General features: G+C 40.1%; 1 protein-coding gene across 3 annotated transcripts in view; it reads left to right on the top strand.

The window, feature by feature from the left end:
* The window catches only part of LOC110562464 (cytochrome P450 2J6), a 33,244-nt gene extending 9,187 nt beyond the window's left edge, over positions 1 to 24,057 (top strand). For 2 of the 3 annotated variants that reach the window (XM_021659193.2, XM_021659194.2), the window contains 6 exons: positions 286 to 446; positions 4,679 to 4,855; positions 8,539 to 8,677; positions 15,343 to 15,530; positions 17,540 to 17,678; positions 23,559 to 24,057. In XM_021659193.2, coding sequence (XP_021514868.2) covers positions 286 to 446; positions 4,679 to 4,855; positions 8,539 to 8,677; positions 15,343 to 15,530; positions 17,540 to 17,678; positions 23,559 to 23,737 — 983 coding nt within the window. In that variant the 3' untranslated portion in view covers positions 23,738 to 24,057. The remainder of the gene's footprint in view (positions 1 to 285; positions 447 to 4,678; positions 4,856 to 8,538; positions 8,678 to 15,342; positions 15,531 to 17,539; positions 17,679 to 23,558) is intronic. The other variant, XM_021659195.2, reaches the window with a different exon arrangement.
* The last annotated feature ends 1,242 nt before the right edge of the window (positions 24,058 to 25,299 follow it).

Here is a 25,299-nt window from a genome sequence, read left to right as displayed (position 1 = left end):
TGGACACTGAGGATTGAACAGGGACCATCTAGCCATGACTCTGGCCCAGGAGTTCTGCAGCTAAGCACACAAATGGGTCACTAAACACAGTGTTGAACCTGAAGCCTGGTTGTCACTCTGACTTCCCAAGCATTAGCAGAGTCCTTGATGCGTGTCAGACCCCATGTAGTATGTTCTTCCCAGAGCTCTGCAATGTGTTTTTCTGTCATGTGAGGTCAATTTGTTATAGGAAATAGAAACAAATTAGTAACTGAAGGACTGATCTCTCCCTCTTCCCCCCTCCAGGACAGCCTTTTGACCCTCACTTCAATATCAACAATGCAGTTTCCAATATCATTTGCTCTATCACTTTTGGGGACCGCTTTGAGTACCATGACAGTAGGTTTCAGGAGATGCTGAGGCTACTGGATGAGGCCATATGTTTGGAGACAACACTGATATGCCAGGTAAGCACTTTCCTTTACATATCTTTGAAAGGTAGGGCTTTTTAAAGTTAATATATAATGTTTTAAATATTGAGTTTGATTGAAATATATTTCAAATCCAACTCTCGACTTTGATGTTTTTGTTAATATAGTGAGCAATATATGCAAAACATTTCTAACATTTGCTTGAACTCTTTTAATACTCGTATTTTCCAGAGCCCACTGGCAGAGTTCCAGAGCCCACTGGAGTTCTTTGGGCTCCCAATTTTTCTTGTTTTCCTTGAAGTCTAGCTGGATTACAGAGCTAAGTTTGTAATTATGACCAAAAACTAAGAAAAGAAAAAGCTAGTCTGAGAAGGCTGTATGAGTCCAACTACAAATACTTTCGAAAGGCAAACTATGAAGACAGTATAAAGATCTGTGATTGCTGCTGTTGTAGAGGAAAGACATGGAAATATGGAGAATAGAACAATTTCAGGCAGTTCAACATGAACAATGCTGTAAAGTGTGATATATGTCACTGAGGTATTGTGGAAAGGATAATAGACTCTAGAAGGCTTTTCTTCATCAGCTAGTTCCCAAATAACTGAAACAGTTCTTGAGCCGGGAGTGAGGATTGAAAGAAAAATTAATAAACCAACATGCAACACATGGGATCTTTCTGAGAGGGTTCTAGTAGAAAAACTAGTCATGCCTGGCTTTATTCCAGTAACTCCTTTTTAAGTCAGAGCAAAAGCACCTGAGTACAATTCGCAGGGAAGTCAAAACTTCTTTATCTCACCTACCTGTGTGTCTGATCCTCACACAAACAAAAGGTGTGAACTTGACAAGACATCCCACCTGCTATATCAAACAAAAGAAGATAGACTGGGCAGCTTATCGTTGACTCCAGTGAAGGTCAGGGTGAAAGCATGTCTTTCTGCTGCTGAGATCAAAATAACAGAGCAGCCTGGCAGACCAGTGGCTCCCCACATATGTTGGTCTATATTAATACATATGCAAATGTAGCTCTCTTTTAGAGAATGATAATGTTGATTTGAACTCTTTCCCATGCCTCTCTTCCTGCCTCATAGACATTATCTGAATGTACTTTCTAGTGCATTACCTTTCTTTGAGATGTGTCTTTGTGCACTGATCTTTGTTATCAGCAGGCTACCAGTACAGTCTGAATATGTTGTTGTTTTGTCTGCAGTTAGATAATTATGTTGTTCCTAGGTTTATGCTATTATGAGTAACAGTTCCACGTCAGTGTCCATGTGACATACTCATTTGTCGTATATTTGCATCTGGACATACAAGATAACTAAGATTCAGAAGGATGAAAAGTTCCCATACCCACTGGCATTTGATAATACTAGAAAATAGAAATCTTTGGGATTCAAATGTCACCTTCACTATGTCCCATTTTCTATCTGTAATCCTTATAGCTTCTCAAGTAATCTCCATAGTTTGCTGGTCTGTCAGCCACACCCATGAATATGGAAGACAGTTGTAGGTGAAATTAACCTCAAGTGCTTGCTTTTATCAGCCTGGTTTTCCTTCTGCTAGCCCACTAACTATTTTGGTATGTACACATTTGAGGATGTAAATGTTTGTAAGTTTTAAAAATATTTTCATGATCTTTTATTTAGTGTGTGTGCATGCACATATATACATTTGCTATGTGTGTGGGTACACACAAGTGAGAGAACAACTTTCAGAAGTAGGTTCTCTCCTTCCAGAGTGTTTGTATGAAGAATGAAAAAGCGTGTGTGAATTTGGGTGTGTGTGTTTGACATAGAGAGATCATGAGAGAGAAAGAGACAGAGATGACGAAGAAAGAGAATTTTGTTTACAACTGTTATCTTATTAATTATTTCCTTTACTTAATGTTATCATTTATCTCTTCTGACTAGTTCGTATTCGAAATCTTTTTCATCAGGTATCACAATAGCCATGTCAGCTTGTTCCATTTCTGTTCGCTTTATAGATTGGTTTCCTTTTTTGAATCTTAATCTGTAGGTATTTTTGCATATAAGATGTGCTTCTGAGAGACAACACAAACTTTGATGTAGGTTTTGAATATAGTGTGCTTTAGTGTCTCTTAGACATTGTGGTCATGCTCATTACTTTCCCTAATGGATATTTAAATGAAGTGTGTTATCAACATTGTGCTCCATTCCTGATTATTTTTCTGCATAGTTTAGTCTTTCAGCAATGTTTTCTACTATGTTATTTTTTTCATTGAGTTCTTATTTTTCAACATTTCCATTTTATTTTATCAGAGCCTCCATTCCCTTGATTCATGAGTCTTCCATGTTGCTTATCTTTTCAACCACATTGCTGATTTTCTCATTCATTTGCCTACTTTTGCCTTTCTACTGCTGACTTTCTGCTCTGGATACTTACTGAAATCATCTGCTTGCTTATCTCCTACAAGTCACTTATTTTTATTAGAAAAACATTTGCAACTTTTAAGTAGCATTTACTTGTTTCAGTATCTTTGAGTTCATTAGTTTAGGATCTTTCACTGGTATTCTCCTGGCTTGTATTTTCATATTTCCTATATTTCTGTATTACAATTTATGCTCTCTTGGACATCTCTTCCATTGGAGATGCTTTGGCTTTACCACCCTATGGGTACACAATTGTTCCAGAGAGAATGAATCTGAAGGACACTGACTGGTTCATTTTCTCTTTAAAAGTTCATTTTTTCTTTAAAACCTTCAGTTTCGATGTATTGACTTCCCTAGGATGCACCCAAATGTTTATTTATTCTCATTTATCCTTTCCCGACAAGGGTTGTTTCCTCAACTTCAATGATGCTATCACTAAAACCTATGGAATTGGTTAGAATGACTTACAGTTATAAAAAGCATAAAGAATGAATGCAGTTGCACCCATTGTCTACACTGTTTTGTGTACTTGTTTTAACTCTTACTCATGGTACATCTAAGTCCAGCAGCTCTATTGCTTTCTTCCTAGTAAGCAGAGTCTAGGAAGTCAGTGGAGTTCAGTGAGTGCCCAGACAACTTCTAGGTGTGTGTATCAGAGGGGACATTGATAGAAGGGAACAGAGAGGTTGCAGAGAGAGATAACAAACATTCTTGGAAAGATCAGTTACATTAGCCACTTTGATAGATGCTGCAAAAGTTCATTAATTTTCACATTGACATTTACATATAAAATGAGACAAGATAGTGTCTACAAGCTGGCAGATAGCACTTCACCAGACCTCTGTAGAATGCTTTGTGTGTCTCATGCCATTCAGTGTTTGGATACAGGGAGACTCCATTACCACATTGTGTATTATCAATACTACTTTTTAATAATATTAATGTCAACTTATTTTATCTATTACAACTTATTTTTACTAGAAGGGAACAGAGGTAGAAAGCACACCCATGCCTATCTCATTTTAAATCTTGGTGATTTATATTGTATCATGCTATTTGTTTACTATAAATTTTATTGAAACTTCATACACTGTGCTCCAGTAAAGATTGTGTATATGGGGATTAAATCAACGGTGAGGACACCAGAATGTACAGTTACCCGCACAACACGGTATTGGTAATTTTCCTGCGGGGAAAGAAATAATGGAGAACTAGAGGTGGAAGAAGGTGCCTGTCACTTTAAGGATAATCAGGCAAAATACCTCCAAGGAGTCTTGTGCAGTATATTCAGGAAGTGAAGGACAGTGTTATAACAATGTCAGGGGCACTTTTGGGGCACAGTGAATTGAACCTGCCAAGGCCCATCCGAGACATGCTCTCAGTGTGATGATGAGGCTGCTGGGGTTGAAATGACTAGAGAAACAGAGGCAATGATAAAGATTTTGGGGTGTCCCATCTCTGTAGGACTTAGAGGTACAAAGCACTATCACAGTATAGGGACAGAACTTGAATACTGAAAGTCAGAGAGTCAACATGTAGTGACACTGAGGAATATTTTATCTGTGCACTATATGCAAAATGAGTTATAATGGCATTTTTAGTATAATTGATAAAAGTGATGAATGCTGTCCCAGTGTCCAGATAAAAAGGTGATGCTGTGTAGCAGGTAACAGGCAGTTCCTAGTAAGAAGTCGTCTGAAGCTCAATATGTTTTGCATGGCAGAGTCAAAATGTTTTTGAGGTAGGTGAAAGGGAAAACAGAAGCTGGCCCCTCAATTTCACAGTAAGAAGCAAAGGAAAAGACAAGACCATATACTGAAACATTTTAAAGTGGCACCATATTGTCTCTATGATTGTCTTATTTTTATCCCTGATCAGCTCTATAATATTTTTCCATGGATAATGAATTATCTTCCTGGACCACATCAAACAGTTTTCAGAAACTGGGAAAAACTGAAATTGTTTGTTTCTTGTATGATCGACAATCACCGTAGAGACTGGAACCCTGATGAGCCGAGAGACTTCATTGATGCTTTCCTCAAGGAAATGACAAAGGTGAGGAAGATGTATGTAGTGGTTTCTCGGAGACAATGTAGTGGTTTAATAGTTTTCGCCTGATCCTGCAGCAGGATACCCCACTGTGATGGCTTTAACATGGCCCAGCTTTATTCTCTTATGGTTTTCCCAATCTTTTATTCCTGTTGGCCATACTAGGTTCTGTAAAAGGCAATGGAAACTCTTCAACCCTGCCTCTCCATGCTCCTGGAAGGCAAAGATACGTTTTGCTGTGGTCCTGCCCTCTATCTTCAATCCCCAAACTATAGCATATCTTTTTATTTGATCTAATTGGTTTTGATCCTAAGGTCACAAGTCCCTTCTCCAATTAATCAAATCTACAAAGCATATTTTGACTCGTCAAGTAGCATGTGAAGGTTCCAAAAACGAAGATATAGAAATCTTTGTAGATCAATGTAAGTGAAAATTAGCAGTAATGTTAACTCAGGGGTGTCATTAGGCATACAAGGGTCCCTGCCTGAAAATGGCAGATACGTTCCTATCATGGCTCTCCTTGCCTTTTACCCACAAATGAAAGAATTATATACAAAGTGAAAGTAGCGATTAAACTTCAGAGCTCTGTCTTTTGATGTGCTGATATAAAGCCAGTTACTCACCCCTTCAGCCCTACTGCAGGATGCAGGCGAAGTTCAGTGGAATGCTGGAGTCTGACTTTACTCCCTGGGTGGGGTATCCACCTTCATGTGGTCTCTTGTAAACATCATCCAATCATACAGAAGCAAACAGAAAGCAGTTGACTGAGTGCACAAGATACTTTTGCATCTTGTGACGATAACTGGTAGAAACATTTTAAGAGGTTGAAGGTTTATGTTTGCGTCATGTTTTCAAGGAATATTGGTCTATCATGAAGTAAAGAAAATGGAAAAAAAATATGTGTTGGAATCTGTTTATGTCATGGTAGATCAAAAGTAGAAGACTTTGCCACAGCCACAGGAATCTCACTTCTGGTGACTGACTTCCTCCAGCTCATTGCCCCCTGCCAGTGTTCCAGAGTAACCTAAAATACCACCAGCAGCTAGGAAACAAGAACTCAAAACTTGAGCCTGTAGGGATCATTTTAAATTCAAACTGTAACACTATTTTAATAGATTACATACATTAATAGATTATATATGTAATCAAAAACAATAACACTATTTTTAATGCTCTAATCTCAATATGCCTTTAGCAAATATACATCACTGAATCCTTCCTATGATCTTTGACTCATTAGACTATAGATTCCTTTTCTACCCAGGGCACAATAGTGAATTTCTTTCCTTGTTCTGTCATTGTTCATCTTCCTTGCACAGTATTAATAGAAACAATGTGTTACCCCCAGAAGAGAAATCAAATCGTTCGCTTTAAGGGGTACAGGTGTGAGACCAACAACATCACGAGCAATGTAAACATGAATTCTTCTAGAGGAAGTTACTAAGTTGTATCTCAAAGAAAAATTGATGGAATCAGCAAGGTATTAGCGATGAAAGATTAACGGGGAAGGCAAAGAATCAATAAACACAGAGAAGTCACCTGATTTTTTGTAGAATCAACAGAAACACTTGTATAGTGCTTGACATGTGTCTGTTGCATCTCATACAGCTGATCTGGTAAGTTAAGATGTATATGTTATGCTTGTTTCATAGGCTGAAACAGATAAATGGGAAATGAGTATCTTAGATCATATAGTGACTTAACGATGCAGCTAATGCTGGAAGTCAAATGTGTGTGTGGTTTGTCCTGTTTATCCTGTTCCATTAGCTTTTCCAAAAAATAGAGTCACAAGAAAATAGTCGTCTTGACTATTTTATTTAGTTCATCCACTCAAGTTCCAGAAGCGTTTGGTCAGCCTCCAGCGCAAGGAGCAGAAAAATGCTTGATATGGAGGTCAAAGTAACATCATTTCTTTTTTTTTTTTTGTATACATTATCTTTTATTTAAATGTTTTGTTAATGAATTCTTTATATCAAAAGCAATATTTCATATACTTTTCCACCTACAAGAAATCATTTTAAATTAATTTCCTTTTTATTAATTCCAATTTATTAACTTTGTATACCAACTGTAAACCCCTCCCTCACCCCCTCCCAATTCCACCCTTCCTCCCTATTCTCCTTCCATGCCCCTCCTCAGTTCACTGATAGGGGAGGTCCTCCTCCCCTTCCATTTGAACCTAGTCTATCAGGTCTCATCAGGACTGGCTGCATTGTCTTCCTCCATGGCGTTGAGGGGGAGGTGATCAAAGAACCAGCCACTGAGTTCATGTCAGAGACAGTTCCTGTTCCCTTCAATAGGTAACACACTTGGACACTGAGCTTCCATGGGCTACATCTATGCAAGGGTTCTAGGTTATCTCCATGATTGGTCCTTAGTTAGAGTATCAGTCTCAGAAAAGACCCCTGGGCCCAGATTTTTTTGGTTCTGTTGTTCTCCTTCTGAAGCTCCTGTCCTCTCCAGGTCTTTCTATAAGATTCCCTGCACTCTTCCCAAAGTTTAGCCATGAATCTTCGCATCTGCTTTGATATACTCCTGGGTTGAGATGCCTTTCAGATGCCTTCTGTGGCAGGCTCCTGTCCTGTTCCTTGTTTTCTCTCTCTTCTGATGTCCATCCTGTTTACATTTCTGTGTGAGGATTGATCATCTTACCCAGCATCCTCCTTCTTGCTTAGCTTCTTTAGGTATACAGATTTTAGTATGTTTATCTCAGAATATTATATATGTAATATCCACCTATAAGTGAATATATACCTTGTATGTCTTTCTGCCTCTGGGATACCTCATCTTATATATATTATTATATTTTCAAAATTGTATTAAGAATTTACATAAAATTATATAGGGAGTTGATATAGAAATTGGAATAGTATATTGGACTAAAGTACATTGAAATGATTTATAAAATACTCAGATACATAAAAAATTTCATGACATGATGTAGGAATGATCCTTTAATTTGTCTATCAGCAGTTTTGACAATTTCTACTTGTCTACATATGCTATTAAGTTGAGAAATTATTTGAGTTCTCTCTGAGAGACTACATTTATCCAGCTCTGAAGCATCTATATATTATCATTTTATGAAGACTAAAAAAATGTGTGTGTGATGAGTCATATTTACCATCAGTTCAATGGGAATGTCACCAATCTAGGAGACCATCTGATGGCATCACCCTTTCAGAGATTTTGAGTCTACTGCCTACTGGCTTTTTAGCTGTGGGTATATTTTTAACATTTTGCCAACAAGAATATGGGCTGAAGAAAAAAATCCTCATGTTATAGTGAATAGGAAGTAGAGAAAGAAAAAAAAAGCCTGCACTCATGTGCTTCTTCCTTCTTCCCTTTTCTTTTGACTAGATGGTCATTTCACTGAGTGGCACTGCTCGTCTTTAGGGCAGAATTTTTTACATCGATAATATTTTCAAGAAAAGTTCTCAAATGTAGGCAAAGAAATGCCATCAGATGGTCTCCTAGATTGGTGACATTCCCATTGAACTGATGGTAACATCATTTCAAATGAGTCCTCCTTAGTTTACTCCCCAGGGTGAAGAAGGCCTTTTGTGTCAATCTCATCGTGCTTGGGCACAATAATCACTTTAAATTACTGCATTTAAATTTGTTACTCAACATCAGAACCTGTGTATTGAGATAATCACAGAGTTTTGACTGAGCACTGTCTTTTCTAGTACCCAGACAAGACCACAAGTTTCACTGAAGCAAACCTCATCTGGAGCACTCTAGACCTCTTCTTTGCGGGAACAGAGACAACATCCACAACACTGCGCTGGGCTCTGCTCTATATGGCCCTCTACCCGGAAGTCCAAGGTGAGCTTGTGGTGAATGCACCTGGACAAGGCAGAATTCTGCTTCTGGAAGCGATGGCTTAGACAGGGCCAGAAGATAACATGGTGGAGTGGGAGGAAGTGGAATAGCTGCGAGGAAATGTGCACTGGGGAATATAGGCAGGGCTTCCATGTGTCTGTCAGGACTGAGATGGGTCCCAGGGTGGGGACGTGTGCAGAGCCCATCCTCTCATGTTCCTCTTCTCTTTTTCATAGGCTCTTCCTATTTTGCCCTGCATTCTGTTCAGACCCATTATTCTGGTATTCAATACGCTGTAATATTTCCTTTCTGCCTTTCAACCTCAAACCCACCCACCATGTATGGTGCCCTTCCTACATCTTGTGTCTTCTTTTGGCCCTATCTTTATTCTTGCCACTAAGCCGTGATATTGGCTCTCAGTTTAACTCCGTTAAGTGTTCTGTTACAATTTTTCCTCCATCCAGGAGAATCTTCTCAGCTAATACCTCCCTAGGTCATTTCAAAGTCCTCCATGAATTTGATGACTTGGGAATTACTGTCCTTCTCCTCCTCCAGGTGACCAATTACTCCTCCATGACTCTGCTTAACACATTGTTTCTATCTCCACTGACATACATCAGGGAGAGAGGTCCATCCTATCATTTCTATACCTTCTTATTCTAGAAAATTTTAACCATTTGAGGATTGGAACACTTTTTCCTGTTATTGAGCATGTTTTTTTGTTGTTGTTTTTGGAGGCAGGGGTTGAATTGTGGTAACATTTTATTCATGAGGTATAAAATTGATATAGCAGATTCAGCCAACTATTTTTTGCCTTAGGATGAATATTAAATAGAAAAAAATCATAGAGTTCTCCATGTTTGGTACCTGTGTGTGTGTGTGTGTGTGTGTAGACATGTATCATTCCTCAGGAACCATCCGCTTTTTGAGACACAGTCTCTCATTCATCTGGAACTTGTCCAGGAAACTACACTCTCTGGCCAGCAAGGCATGGGATTTGTCTGTTGCCGCCTTCCTATCACCTTGAAATTAAAAGTGCATGCCGCCATACCCAGATTTTTTTTTACATGAATTAAAAGACTCAGACTCAGGTCCTCATGCTTGCATGGCAGTCACTTTAGTGGAGCTATTTTTCACGCCCAAACAACAGTTTTCTTTATTAATGGAAAAAGGCCAAAACGCATATATATACCTGTATGTGCAAGTGTCTTGAGTTTCAATTAAAATGCATATTCTGAGGAATGATCTTTTTTGGTTTTAAAGGTAATGACTTAGAAGTTGGCTCATAGTTCCAGATACTGTCTGCCATGGTGAGACCTGGTGGTGGGAGCTTCAGGTAGCTGGTCACATTGCAGTTTGTATTCAGGAATTAGAGAAATGATGAATCCTGCTGCTTAGCTGGCTTTTTTCTTTCATGCAGTTCAGGATCCAACCTGAGGGGACTGTTTTTCCGATTTTAGCTTCAAATTTCTCAGATGAGTTAACCTAGGCAAAGTAATTCCTCACAGGAATAGAAGAAGACTGATCAAGGCTATCTTCCACAACAGTGACTAGAAGTTTGCTTTCTAGGTGATTCCAGTTCTGGCAATTAGAATATAAACACTACTTACAGTTTGAGAAGAAACATGAAGTTTGATTTTCTAAGTCTGGGTCACTTTACAATTATTATTATTTACAATTTATTCACTTTGTATTCCAGCTGTAGCTCCCTCCCTCATCTCTTTCCGTACCACCCTCCCTCCCTCTTAACACCCCTATGTCCATCCCCTAGTCCCTAGTAGGCCCTTCCTACTTGCCCTTAGCCTATCAGGTCTCATCGGGACTGCCTGAATCCTCTTTCTTTGTGGACCACTTCACCAGGTGGAATGATCAAAGAGCAGGCCACTGAGTCCATGCCAGACACAACCCCTCCTCCCCTTACTAGGGTATCCACATGGAGACTAAGCTTCCCATGGGCTACATCTGAGCAGGGGGTCTAGGTCCTCTCCATGCATGGTCCTTGGTTAATGCATCAGTTTCTGAAGGTACCCCTGAACTCAGATTATTTTGTTCTTTGGGTTTCCTTGTAGAGCTCCTGTCCCCTCCAAGTCTTTCCATCTCCCCCTTCTTCCATAAGATTCCCTGCACTCTGCCCAAAGTTTGTCTATGAATCTCAGCATCTGATTTGATACCCTGATGGGACCAGGCTGTCTTGAACTCAGGGATTTGCCTGCCTCTCTAGTACTAGGATTAAAGATGTGCACTACCACGACCAGGACCAATTGTCTATTTGTGTTTTGCTTATCAGAACTTAGTCACATGATCATTTACTGGCAAAGAAATCCAGGATATAGAGGTTTAAGCTGGATAGTGGTTCAATCTCTATTATCATATTGGAAGCCAGGTAATAACCAACCATTTGTATTAGGATTCTATTTGTCCATATAAATCTCAAACTGTCATAAAGGGAAGGCACAGTTATTCTCCTCAATCACATGTGGTAACTGAATTTTTAGGATTTTATTAGCAGTGTTGTCCAGCAACATCTTGCTATCCACGCTAATACATTTCTTTGAGAAATTGAAGTCTACGGATGTGCTGTGGTCTGAATATTTATGTATGGTTCATCCATTCACTTGTTGCAGCTTAATTACCAATGGTATGATGTTAGAAGGTGAGTAGTCCTATAAGTAGAATTAATGCCTTTAAAAGAGGTACCAGAGGAGCCAGGGAGGCAGCTCATAAGATTAAAAATCTTGCCATCTAGGCATTTGTCATGAGTGTACTTCCCCCCAAAAAAAACTACTATGAGCAGTCCTCTGACCTCCACTATCATGCTATGAGACACTCTTCCATGACAATCATTATGTTTTAAAGAAGTACAAAGGAACTTCAGCTATGTTGAATAGATATGGAGAGAGGAGGCAGCTTTGTCTTGTCCCTGATTTTAGTGGGCTTGCTTTAAGTTTCTCTCTATTTAATTTGATGTTGGTTATTGGCTTGCTGAATATTGCCTTCGTTGTGATTAGGTTTGTTCCTTGTTTCCCTGATCTCTCCAAGAATTTTAACATGAAGGGGTGTTGGATTTTTTCGAAGGCTTTTTCAACATCTAGTGAGATGATCATGTGGACTTTTTTTTTCAATATGTTTCTATTTTGGATTACATTGATGGGTTTTCATATACAGAACCACCCCTGCATCCCTGGGATGAAGTCTACTTGATCATGGTGGATAATATCTTTGAAGTGCTCTTGGATTCAATTTGCGAATATTTTATTGGCTGTTTTTGCATTCTAGCTAGAGCAATAAGACAACAAAAGGAGATCAGGGGATACAAATTGGAAATGAAGAAGTAAAACTATCACCATTTACAGATGATATGATAATTAGTATACATAAGTGACCACAAAAATTCTACCCAAGAACTCCTACAACAGATAAACACCTTCAGAAAAGTGGCTGCTTACAAAAATAACTCAAAATAATAAGTAGCTCTCTTTTATACAAACAATAAATAGACTGAGAAAGAAATTAGGGAAACAACACCCTTTACAATAGCCAAGAACAATATAATGTATCTCGGTGTAACCCTAACCAAGCAAGTGAAAGGCATGTATGACAAGAACTTTAAGTCTCTGAAGAAAGAAACTGAAGAATATATCAGAAGATTGAAAGATCTCTCATGCTCATGGATCGGTAGGATTTATACAGTAAAAATGGCCATCTTACCAAAAACTATGTACAGATTCAATGCAATCCCCATCAAAATACCTACACAGTTCTTTACAAACGTCTTAAGAACAATTTTAACTTCATATAGAGAAACAAAAACTCAGAATGAATACAATAAACATATACAATTAAAAACAAAATCTGGAGACAACTTCATGCCTGATTTCAAGCTGTACTACAGAGCAACAGCACTAAAAACTAGTGATATTGGCATAAAAATGAACTGGTTGATCAATAGAATCAAGCCACAGACCCAGAAAGAAATTCACATTCCTATATGAACACTTGATTTGTTGTTGTTGTTGTTTTTTATTTTTATTTTTATTTTTTTACAAAGAAGCTAAAACAATACACTGGGGGAAGAAAAAAAGACAGCATTTTCAACAAATGGTGCTGATTTAAATGGATGTCTACATGTAGATAAATGTAAATTATTCTATTACCCTGCTCATAGCTCAAGTCCAAGTGAATCAAAGAACTCAACATAAAGCCAGACACACTAAATTTATTAAAAGAAAAAGTAGGAACGGGCCTTGAACTCATTGGTACAGGATACAACATGCTGAAGAGAACACCAACAGCTCAGGTACTATGATCAACAATTAATAAATGGGACCTCTTGAAATTGAAAATCTCTGTAGTCAGTAGAACAGACTAAGAAAAGATATCCTCCAAACCCACATCAGACAGAGGGCTAATATCCAAAATATATAATGAACTCAAGAAATTAAACATGAACAAACCAAATAACCCAATTTAAAATGGGGTACAGAGATAAACAGAATTCTCAACAAAGAAATCTCAAATGGTTGAGAAGCACTTAAAGAAATACTCAAGGTCATCAGTTATCAGACAATTGCAAATCAAAATGACTCTGAGATTCCATCTTACACCCATCAGAATGGCTAAGATCAAAAACTTAAGTGACAGAGCATGCTGGAAAGGATGTGGAGCAAGGGGAGCACTCCTCCATTACTGATGGGAGTTCACACTTGCACAATCACTTTGAAAATCAATCTGGAGATTTCTCAGAAAATTGGAAATAGATATATCTCAATACCCAGCTATACCACTCCTGGGTATATACCCCAAAGATTCTATACCTTACCACAGGGACACTTACTCAGCTATGTTAACTGCAGCATTATTTATAATAGCCAGAAACTAGAAACAAACTAGATGCCCCTCAACCAAAGAATAGATAAAGTAACTGTGGTACATTTATAATTTGGAAAACTACTCAGCTATTAAAAACAAGGAAATCATGAAATTGGCAAGCAAATGGATGGTGTTACAAAAGATCATCCTCAGTAAGATAACCCAGACCCAGAAAGACAAACTTGGTTTGTACTTACTTATAAATAGATATTAGCCATATAATACAGGATAACCACACTACAATCCACAGACCCAAAGAAGCCACGAAAAAACTCAAGGGAAGATGTTTGAATGTCACTCAGAACAGGACAAACAATAGGCGTATGAAATTAATGGAAGGAGGAAACTGGGTGTGAGATGGAGTGGGGAGGATAAAGGGGTAGGGGATATGGTGGGCAAAGGAAGTGAGTGAGGAGAAGAACTGGGAAAGAGAATAGAAATCGGTGGGAGGGTTCCATCTCTGAGACAGGGCAAGCTTCCAGGAGTCTATGGCGGTGATCCTAGCTGAGACAACAAACAACAGGTGTTAAGGAGCATAAACTCAGCACCTCCTGTAACCAGGTGAGGCTCAAGGTGTAGGGAGAGGGACACCAACCCACACATGAAACCTTAGATCCAAAATGTGTCTTGTCTACAAGAAGTGTAGGGACAAAAATGGATCAGAGATTGAGGGAATGACAAACCCGTGACTGGCCCAGCTTGAGACCCACCACTCAGGAGAGGACTGACCACTGTCACTATTAATGATACTCTGCTCTGCTTGCTGACAGGAGTCTAGCATAACTGTCTTCTGAGAGGCATCATTTGGCAGCTGACATAGACAGATGCAGAGACCCAGGGCCAAGCAATGGACTGAGCTCAGGGACTGCTGTGGAAGAGTGGGTGGAAAGATAGAGGGAGCCAGAGGGGTCAAGGACACCATAAGAAAACCTACAGAGCAATCTAATCTGGGCCCACAGGGGCTCTTGGAGACTGAACTACCAACCAAAGAATATTTACATGGACAGAACCTAGACCACCTACGCATATGTAGCAAATGTGCAATTTGGTCATCATGCAGGTCCCCTAACAACAGGAGCAGGGGCTGTCTCTGGATCTGTTACCTGCCTCTGTGTCATTTTCCCCTAGCTGGGCTACTTTGTCTTACCATGTGCTTTGTCTTACCATGACTGGAGATACCAGGGTAGACTAGTACCAATTGGGGGTTTCTCTTTCTCTGAGAGGAAGGAGAGGGGGAATGTGAGGAGGTGAGGGTGGGGGTGGGGCTGGGAGTAGAGGAGGGAGGGGGCTGGGTTCGGGATGTAAAGTGACTAAATAAATAAATGGAGAAAACAAAAGAAGTACAAGAGATACTTCTTTTTCCCCCATTACACAAGGACACAGCAAAGCTTTTCCATCTATGATTCAGAAAATTGTTCCTACCAGATGAGAAATTTCTTTGTGCCCTGCTCTTAGAATTAATTCCCAGACTATGAAACATGAAAGTGAGTTCCCTTTAATCCACTTAGCGTAAAAATCTTATTTGTACCAAACTAGGTACCGCTTTGAGACTAGCCATGCTATTCACATATATTCAGTTCAGGATGTATGGAAAGTTATGATTATGTTGTAGGCTCAAAGAAAGTCACAAAGTTAGTGTTTTCTTCTAATCAATCCTGTGAAGACCTAAAGAAACTTATTTCCATATAGCCAGAGCACTAAAATGAAATAAGAGCAGGTGTGCTATCGGGGACAGCTTCTGTATCATTAGAAGAAATCGTTAAATTTGAAAATTAGTAGACCCTCTTGTTTTCTTTCAGAAAAAGTACAGGCTGAGATTGACAGAGTGATTGGCCAGAAGAGGCCAGTGAGCCTGGCTGATCGAGAGTCAATGCCCTACACCAATGCAGTCATCCATGAGGTGCTGAGAATGGGCAACATCATCCCCTTGAATGTTCCCAGGGAAGTGGCAGTGGATACCAGTTTGGATGGATTCCACCTGCCAAAGGTAACTATGCGCTCCCAGCCTCAGATGCCTCCGTCCATTATTTTTTTACATCATCATAGGAACCTAAACTAAAGGTGACATATATTCCTGCCATTAGATCACTTAAGTGGGAAGAGATGCCTCCATCCATTTTTTTTAACATCATCATAGGAACCTCAACTAAAGGTGATGTAATTCCTGCCATTAGATCATTAAAATTTAAAATAATAGATTTCCTCCATGCATCTAAAGAGATATTTACATATATATTGCGGAAAGAAGACTCCTTGATCTATTATGTTTACAGAAAGCCTGGCTTTATTTGCTAACCACATCTTGGCATCTTTCTGTGCTAACGTGGGCTCAGAGCAGCAGTTCTGCGTTACCCAGTGTTACCTCAGTGAGCAGCTCTCAAGACTAAAGAACTACCAGGCTTAGGCTAGAAAATGCTTCTAGACTAGCCTTGAAATACGCAATTTGAAATGTGATTGAAATTGGAGACACCTGCACTACCATCATGGCGAGACCGGTGTTTCCAACTCAGTGACCCACAGTCTTATTTCCAGTGTTAACTTACATACAAGAGATCTCACAGGGGACGCCATTCCAAAACAAAGTATTAGAACAGGAAAGGGTCAATATTTACTCAGCAACACCTGTGGGCTGTTGACTTTTACCCATCAGAATGTCTTATCAACTTTTAAAAATAACTATCCATTTCGTATTTGAGATTGGAAAGTTGAGGTTTAAGGAAACTAGATTTGCATAAAACCTCTCTACTCTAAGATAATAAAATAATGAAAGTGGGAATCCAGAACCAATCCTGTTCTGATCATCCCATTCTTCCTCCACAGGACTTGCATTACTTTGACATTAGAAGCATCTCCTTTGATGTTTTTCCATGTGTCCCTGTTAAATTCCCTATCTTTACAGACTAAATTCCCTTCACATTTCCCAGAACTCCCAGCGCAGGGTTTCCTGAAACTTACACCTTCTGTGCGCCTGAACAGTTATCGTTCATTCTGCTTTTCTTTTCACTATGGATGATCAGAAATCAAAATTGTCTTGGCTATTACAAAATACCCAAGGTTTCAGTTCAGTGTGGCAAGGAGGTGGTAGGAAAGCCTATCAGATCACATAATGATGGTCAGGAAACAGAGAGAAAATCTCTGTGTGTAGTCACCTCTACCCTTTTTCATTTAATCCGTGCCTTCAGCCTGTGGATGGTGGCTATACACAACAGGAAAGGTCTGCTACCATTGGTTGATTGCTTCTGGAAATGTCTTCACAGATATTAGCATAAGATGATGGAAACATACTACAGAGTGTGTCAAGAAAATGATGGGAAGTGGAAAAGCTGGTATGGCTAAGTCACATTCACTGCACACTTCACTGTTAGCTATACAGCAGGAGATGTGGGCCTATGAGAGCAAAGGGGCAGCCTGCACTAACGTGACAATGGGAAACAGTAATTAATATGACAAAATCAAAAGAAGTTGAAAGAATTGGTGAAGTCCCTGAAGGGGTGCATGAGTTAGTGCGAGAGAAACGCGTACTTTAGGGTGTCCAAGCACAATGCCAGAAAGCCTGCTGGACTGGCCTTTCTTAGCCTGATATGCAGATGTGTTCCCAAACATGCTGTGAAACTGGGTTCAGAAGCTTCCAAGTTGAGGGTTAAGAATGGAGAAGCAGAGGTGAAAGACATGCCACTTCCTTTTATAGTCCTGCCACGTTCCTCACTGCAGGAAGTAGCTGGGTGGGTTTTTATTCTTGCCTGCCACATTATTCTCCTTCGGATGCTAACATGGCTTTCCCTAGGCCCATATAGACTTCTTCCTATAGACTTGTGTTCAGCATTAAAGAGCAACCTAATGGGCTCATTGTAAAGTTATCTAGATAAAGGAGTGGGAACTGAGAGGGCTGGAAGGATCCAAACGTTGAGCGGGCCATTCATGAGAAATTGAAAACCACCTACCTTCTTACAGGTCTATTCCATATATCAAGCCTTGAATCTTTGCTGTCATTTCTAGGGCACCATGGTCCTAACCAACCTAACTGCACTGCACAGGGACCCCAAAGAGTGGGCCACCCCAGACACCTTCAATCCAGAACACTTTTTGAAGAATGGACAGTTTAAGAAGAGAGACGCCTTTCTGCCCTTCTCAATGGGTGAGTTATGAAGAGCAGGAGAGCATTCAGGGCTCTGCCCCAGCCCTTCCTTTCTCCCTTCCTCTGCTTTAATGAACACATCTTCAGATGGCCCAGCGGGGCTTCATTTTTATTTTGGTTGCAATCCAGCATTCCTTGGACTTGGCACTGCATCAGGCCCGCCCTAAGTCTTTACCCTCCCTTGCCTCTGCTGAAGATTTCGGCCTCATTCTGTTTTCCAAACCACTAAGAATAGAGACCTGTCCTCTCCTTCTTCTTCACTAAGGTAGATAGGTGACACCTTCATAAGATTTTTCAGTGTCACAAACTATTTTTAAGGGATGCACCTTCCCGGGGCAGTGAAGTTGATTGTAATGAGATAATTAGTAGAAGCAGGAGACTGGTTGCCTACTGACCATAGTGGAAACATGAAACACTAATTGTAACTGTCATTTTCATGACTCAACTGGGATCAGTCCTATCCAAGAATTCTTTGACCTTGTAAGTCATTTGTCTCTTATGATTTTTAAACATTTTAAAAATTCTTTTAAAATTTTTAAAATTCTACGTAGATATCTTTGTGCTGGGAAATTTGATAGTCAGGGAAGGAGATGTAGTGATGACCCTCTCTCTTATGTTTTCTATCCAGCCAGGCATGAGCAAATACGTTTAATCTTACAGTTGTTGAACCAGTAACAAAATGCTCTAGTGTATTACATTTATTGGCTTCTATCTTTTGCACATATATTTTCAAATATTTTCCATTCTTTAATTCCATAAATATGCACTAAGCATATATTACGTGTCAAACACACACATGAGAGCTTGAAAGTAGTATGATAGATGAGTCAGAGCAGCCCCTTGGAGCATGTGTCCCAAGGCAGCCTTTTCAGTTGGACTCAGTCAGCAACACAGAGATAAAGACAGACACCCAGCCAAATGTGCTGCAGCTAGAACTCAGTGTCTACCTGATTGTCTCACGCAAAAGCTGGTGTTTCCTAACACTGCCTCCAGAGGGTGGCTAAATGCTACACAGAAGCCACACTGGAATCCTTGGCAAGGTCATCAAACTTGCTTGATTACCTGAGGCAGTGTCACCTCTCATGGCACTGAGGCTCAGGATGGGAGAAGCCAGAGTTTGCTGTCTTGCCATGGATCCAGTGCCAGTGTTTCTCAGTGCTGGACTGCCCTGGGTGTGCTTGGCAAAGACTGGTTCTGACCTCTTTGTCTTGTGGCCTGGGCTTGTCTATGCCTTTGTTCACTGTTTATAACTCAATTTAATAGGAAAACTGATAGGATGCAGGGACTCTGACCAGTCTTCCTAAAAAATTGAAAAGTTGTGAATTATAGTACAAAATCTCAGCTATATATTTCACTTATTCTAACTAGGCTTTTATTATTTTATTTTATTTTAAATGAAAATAGATTCTTCTCTTATATATTACATCCTAATATATAAGTTTCCCGCAGTTTCCCCTCCCCTTACTCCTCCCAGCTGTTCCCCAGCTCTCCTCCCACCCCCACACACTCCCCAATCCCTTTCCTCCTCAGGAAAGAGCAGGCCTCCAAAAAAAGACAAAGAGATATAATATAAAGACAAAGCAAGATATAATGCAGCAAGGCAAGAGCTCTCATGTTGAGGCTGGACAAGGCAACCCAATAAGAAAAAGAGTGCTAGGAGCAGACAAAAGAATCAGGGAAACACCCATTCTCACAATTAGGAGTCTCACAGAAACACCAAGCTAATAGCCATAACATATATGCAGAGGCCCTGGTGCAGTCCCATGCAGGCCCTGGACTCGCCACTTCAGTCTCTGTGAGCTCTGTGAGTCCTTCTTAGCTGATACAGTAGGACGTGCTTTCTTGGTGTCTGCCATCTCTTCTGACTCCTATACTCTTTCCTCCCCCTCTTCCACAGGCTTCCAGGATCTCTGAGGGGAGGCACCCCACAGAGACCTCCAATTTAGACTTTCTCTCTATGCATAATTTCTAGTTATGGGTCTCTGTACCCACTGCCATATGCCACCAAAGGAAGCCTCTCTGATGACAACTGGACAAGGCGCCGATCTATGAGTACAGCAGACTATCATTAGGGATCATTTCATTGATTTTTTTTTTCTTTTTGCCAGTCCCATTTGGTTCTACCCTGTCTCCTTTAGTTTATGAATCAGATGCATGAAATGTAAAAGTTCTAGAAGTATGGCCACCTTTACATTCAAAATTAATGCTTTGCGTGATGTTTCCTGAGACTGGTGAGAGGATTGTGAGTAAATCCCCAGCTGTGGCTTCTGTAGGGAGATGTTTCTCTAGGACCATTGCTGCTCAAGGACATGCCTTTTCTTCACAGTGAAAAATCTTCCCATAGTAACTTCATGTTCCACTCAGTTTAAACTGTTCTTTCATATGTATTAGCTGTAAAAATAAAAGCAGCAACACAGAAAGACTCACTGAGAATTATATTTCTTAATTACAGACTTCATTAGCAGGCAGCTTATCTCAGACAATCACCATAGCAATGTAATTTTTAGTAATTATGTAGGAAAGGAATTGAATGTTTTCATCTAATTTGTAAACCGCAAATAAGAAAAGGGTTTTTATTTTAGACCACACACCCACAGAAGTGGAAGAACAGGGCCTATGGTTTTTACTTCCAGTTGAGTTCTCTCTGAATTACAAGCAAGCTGTAAGTGATCTCCGTGGACTAGTTATGGACTGTTCTAGTTTAAGATTCACTGAGTTCATATCCTATGTGTCAGCTCACAGGCATCCCGAACTATATAATTTATTGAGAACCAGTTGTTGCTCACAGGTTTCCTGATAGTTCAGTGGGTTGGCTTTTCTTGGCTAGCCTTCTAGGTGACCGTTGCTATGTGATGATCTCAGTGAAATGGCAGAGTTCTCACATTATCTCTCACTAGTAAACCAGCTGTCCATTCACATAGTCCTATTGCTAGAGGGAAGACAGAAGTCCACAGGCCTGGTGAGGCCCAGTTTTAAAACTTCTTCTCCATTCTGGTGGCAAGTCACAAAGCCAGGCATAATTCAAGGGGAGGAGAATTGCTCCAGTCTTTCTCTGGCTAGCATAGAAGTCACAGTGCACATAATGTGGAATCAAAGATAAAGATTGCCCCTGTTTATTGCCATTATCTCAGTTGCTGCTGGGGTAAAATAAAGGGCATTTGCCTAGGGATGCCCAACAAAAACCAGTTAAACTGAGAGTGATGGACAAACCTTTGTTAACCCTCTTAGTTAGCAAAGCAAAGTGACTAGTTTAAATCACACTTTGATTTTTCTTTTTTTACCATTCTAGTGAATTTTCTTTCCATTTCTAGAAGTTTCAAAGGGAAATTGTTTGTTTTGTTTTTTTAAGAAAAAAGATTGCTAGAAGCAAAATGATTTTCTGTGGCTCACCACTGAAGATCAAAAAACTATATTTACATGAAAGTGTCTATCATTTTTGCCTTCCTCTGTGTGAATGAGTAAATTTAACAGTTTCATAATAGGTAAGCATGTCAGGTTCTCTATTTACAAATGGGGCCATAGAACATAAGAGCAGATTTTGTTAAGATTGGTTGTAGCCTAGGTCAACCTTCTTATTTCACTCAACAGGTTTTTTCTGGATTGGTATGGTTTATGAAAAGGAAAGGGTTCAAATAGCCTTTAGCCAAGACTGTCTTTGTCAATTTCTCCTCACTTAAACAATATCTGAGATGAATAGCTTCTTAGGAAGAAGTTTTATTTAGTTCATAGGTTCACTTATCTCTGTCTGTGGCCATGTGACCTGTGCCCGACACGAGACAGAGCATTTGCTAGAAGTGGATGGGTGAAGAACACACAGTGGCAAGGAAGCAAGGAGAGGAAGCAACCAAACTTCAAAAGTCCCATCAGGGGGTTGGATCAAATGACTACCTTAGGCATACTGTCTGTCATTTCTTAGTAGCGCATCAACTGACAACCAAGGTTGTAGCTAAGAGCACCTGCTGATAAATGAACAAACAAAATCTAAACTACAAACTTGAATGTTAAATAGCCTAGGTGAACACTGTGGTATCATTCGAGTTTCACATTTGAGTCACTGTAGTTGCCAGGGTCACACACACACACACACGCACACACACACTCACAGCACTAATAGTGCATCCTTGAAGAAACATAGCCTTTACTGAAAATGAATTAGCCTATGGAAAATGAATTAGTAAAAGATACATCTTGTCCTCTCCCCCATAATAATAGAGTAGGTTTTGCCTTGCCAGTCACTCCACTTTTCCAAACTTCCTCAGTCTTTGAAACCCTCCATCTGCAGTAAAAAAGAAATGTTAGGCCTCTCTAGCTCACTCAAAGTAGACCACCTCTAATACACATGTTATATGTCCTTCATCTTTATTAACTCTGCAAATTATAATTATTAAATGTGTCCTGGGAAAAATTAGAGAGATACTGTCTCAAGTGTAACGGTTAAAAGAGAGACGGGGGTAGCTCAGTGAAAGTATACTTTCTAGAATAGGAAAGATCCTAGATTCAGCATTTACTAGGAAAAGAGAGAGAGAGAATGAGCAAGTGAGGATTGGGAGGCAAGGAAAGAAAAACTGATAGACAAGGAACAGGAAAGAGGAAATAGAGGAAAAGAAATTTTAACACCAGCATCCACATTTGTTGGTATTATCAAGGGATAGACTTGGTACACTGTATGTGTTACTATTATTAGTGTGATTTACACAGTCACACATAATGCCAAAATGACCTTTGGACAAGTTGAAGAGTGGAAAAAAAAAAAAAAACAACTGAAAATCATTGGTCACTCATTGGTACTTCCCTGGAACTGGTCTATACATGTCAGTAAACTTGTATTTAGTTAGAACAGTCACTATGAAACCTTAGGCTTTGCTTTGGATTTTATAATATTACTTTTCTTTTCCATTCAAAATGTATTCTTTAGGAAGAAAGGTAGCTAATAACAAATAGCTTAAGGTACCTGACATGGCAGCTCAACTGATAAATTGTTCATCTTGTGAGAATAATTTACTGATTTGATTGCTAGAATCACAACTAAGAAATGAGCTCATATGCTTGTACTCCTCCTGTTAGATAGTCAGAAACAGGAGGACCCTTGGGCTTAATGGCCAGCCACCTTAGCCTGATTTGCACAGAACCTTTCTCAAAAATAAATGCATGCATGAATAAATAAAGTGGATGTCACTTGGGTATCAACACCCATAACCTGCCTCTGACATCTTTACACACATGTACACAAATGTGTATACAAAATGAGAACACGTGAAAAAAATCTCCACAAACTTGGGCTTAAAGATGGGTCAGATATGTGAGGAATGTGCCAGTGCTTTGGGATTCATGGTGAGCATGTCCATTGAGGAAGAATACAGTGGAAGGCTGGGGTTGTCCTTGATCATCAGAAATCACCCATCTAAACCCAGATATTCAGTAGGGAGACTGGCAAGTAGAGAGGGATGGAAATGGAGATAGACACCAATGCTTGAGTCTGTACACACACTTAAGTCAGTATACTGTGTGCATGTGTGTAAAGATGTCAGATGGTGTGAGGTGACCTAGATCAATGGCACCCATAACTGTAAGAATGCCTATTACACAAATCTTGCCTTCCACATACTATTATCCAATGCAAGAAACTAGGATTCCTGGGAAAATGAGAGTTGTCTGGGCTGAAAACATAAGGTTGTGATATGTGATATATTGCTATGCTAAAGTCAGGAAACTACAGTTTGAAGCAGGCTCTGGTGGACAAATCAGGAAGTTGTTAGACATAATCATCTAGACACAAAAGCCTACAGTCAGCTCAGGAGATGTAGTAGGAACATGGGGACATTAGTCCCATGATGCACCAAAGTCAGCTGAGGAAGTGACTCTTCTGTTTTTGTCCCACAGGAAAGAGAGCCTGCCTGGGAGAACAACTGGCCAGGTCTGAGCTGTTCATTTTCTTCACCACTCTTATACAAAAATTCACCTTCAAGCCCCCAGTCAATGAGAAGCTGAGCCTGAAGTTCAGAAGTGGCCTTACCCTTTCCCCAGCCAGTTACCGCATCTGTGCTGTTCCTAGACAGTGATGCTGGAGAAGTATAGAGAAAGGAAGACTACAAGACAGGGTATATGCCCTGAAAGTTCTGAGCCATGCTCACACGAGAGAAGAAAGATGTGGTAAATGAAGATGATTCAAGACATACTGAAGAAATTGGACTAAGAGTATTTAATTAAATTTCTGGAATGCTTGCCCCTTAGTTTGGTGTTGGGGAAATCATTTATGAGTACAATGGCTTATCTTTTAATCTAAAAGTTTCAAGGAGAATGGTGGTTCCTCCTATAAAGAAAGTGCATTAAACTGAATTAACATTAATAATAAAAATTAATCATGATAAAACATGCGAAATGCATCATGAGTCAGACGTGTGTACTCAAGGTGTGTGCTGTCAGTTTACTTTCTCCTCCCTTTCATACAAGTGTATCTGTTTCTGGACCATTATAATATTGACCTGAGGTAGAACAAGGGAAGAAAAAGAATCAGAAGTTAGTTTCTGATTGCATCCATAGAAACAGGCCATGAATACTGTCCCAGATGGCAGATCTGTTCCTAACTTATGTAATTCTACCTCCAGGTAGTCCTGGAAACTAGCAGAGCAGTGATATTTCCCTGCTCAAAGGCAGGCAAAGCAAGTGGGATAAAAACAGTTTTCTCTCTTTTTGAAAACTTTTTATTGGTTCTTTGTGAATTTCACATCATGCACCCCAGGCCCTCTCATCTTCCCTTTACTGCATACAGACTCTCCCCTTCAAGAGAGAATGTTTTTCTTGTGGAAAATGTAGTGTGAAACCGTGTATCCCACAGTGCACCCTTTGTCCACAGGTCTTCATTTGCAAATGTTCATAGCAATCAGTCAAGATGGCTTGGTACAAGATCGTTGGCTTCTGCTACACTGGCGATACTTGACCTTCATTGTTATTCCTCTTGGATATCTGATTGTTGCCCTGTGTCATGGCGATAATGTTATTTTTGAATCTGTAGCCCCCTGACCTCATATACTCCAGCAGTTCATTGATGGGGTAGATGTTGGGGTGGGCCAGTTCAAAGGCCTGGATCTGGGACTGACAGATATCTCAACTGTTCAGTCTGCCAGCTTTCTTGCCCAATACCACTGGGAAGAGATCTGCTGACCTACCCTGGCTGGCCCATCCAATTTCACAAGCAGCAAGGGGCAGAACCAGCTCTTCTGCTCTCATGCCCTCAGGGCTGGCTTATCCATGCCCATGCCTTCATGGCCAATTCTACTGTGTGGAGTAGGGCCTGCTCTTCTGAGTGTTGCAGCAGGTGAGGGTCAGGACCATTTCCCTCATTCTCATGACCCCCAGGACCAGTTCTCCCCCTGCCATAGGTGTGGAGGGGAAGGGAGGAGAGGAGGACATCTTTCCATTGTCCTCTCCATCAAACACCAGAAAAGTGGCAGGGCCAGCTCTCCCATGACTTACTGCCAACCCCCATATCCAGGGCCAACTCTTTTGTGATATTGTGCAAAGCCTAAATGTTAAAGCAGGTGAGGGGCAGGGACACCTGTCATGAACCCAAGGCCAACTTTCCTGCCTGTCTTAGATGGCAAAATCAGTTTCTTTTCACATG

The sequence above is a fragment of the Meriones unguiculatus genome, chromosome 12 (assembly GCF_030254825.1).
Source record: "Meriones unguiculatus strain TT.TT164.6M chromosome 12, Bangor_MerUng_6.1, whole genome shotgun sequence".
Lineage (NCBI taxonomy): Eukaryota > Metazoa > Chordata > Mammalia > Rodentia > Muridae > Meriones > Meriones unguiculatus.
The sequence above is the reverse complement of the archived record's forward strand: the minus strand, read 5'-3'. Positions and strand labels throughout refer to the sequence as shown.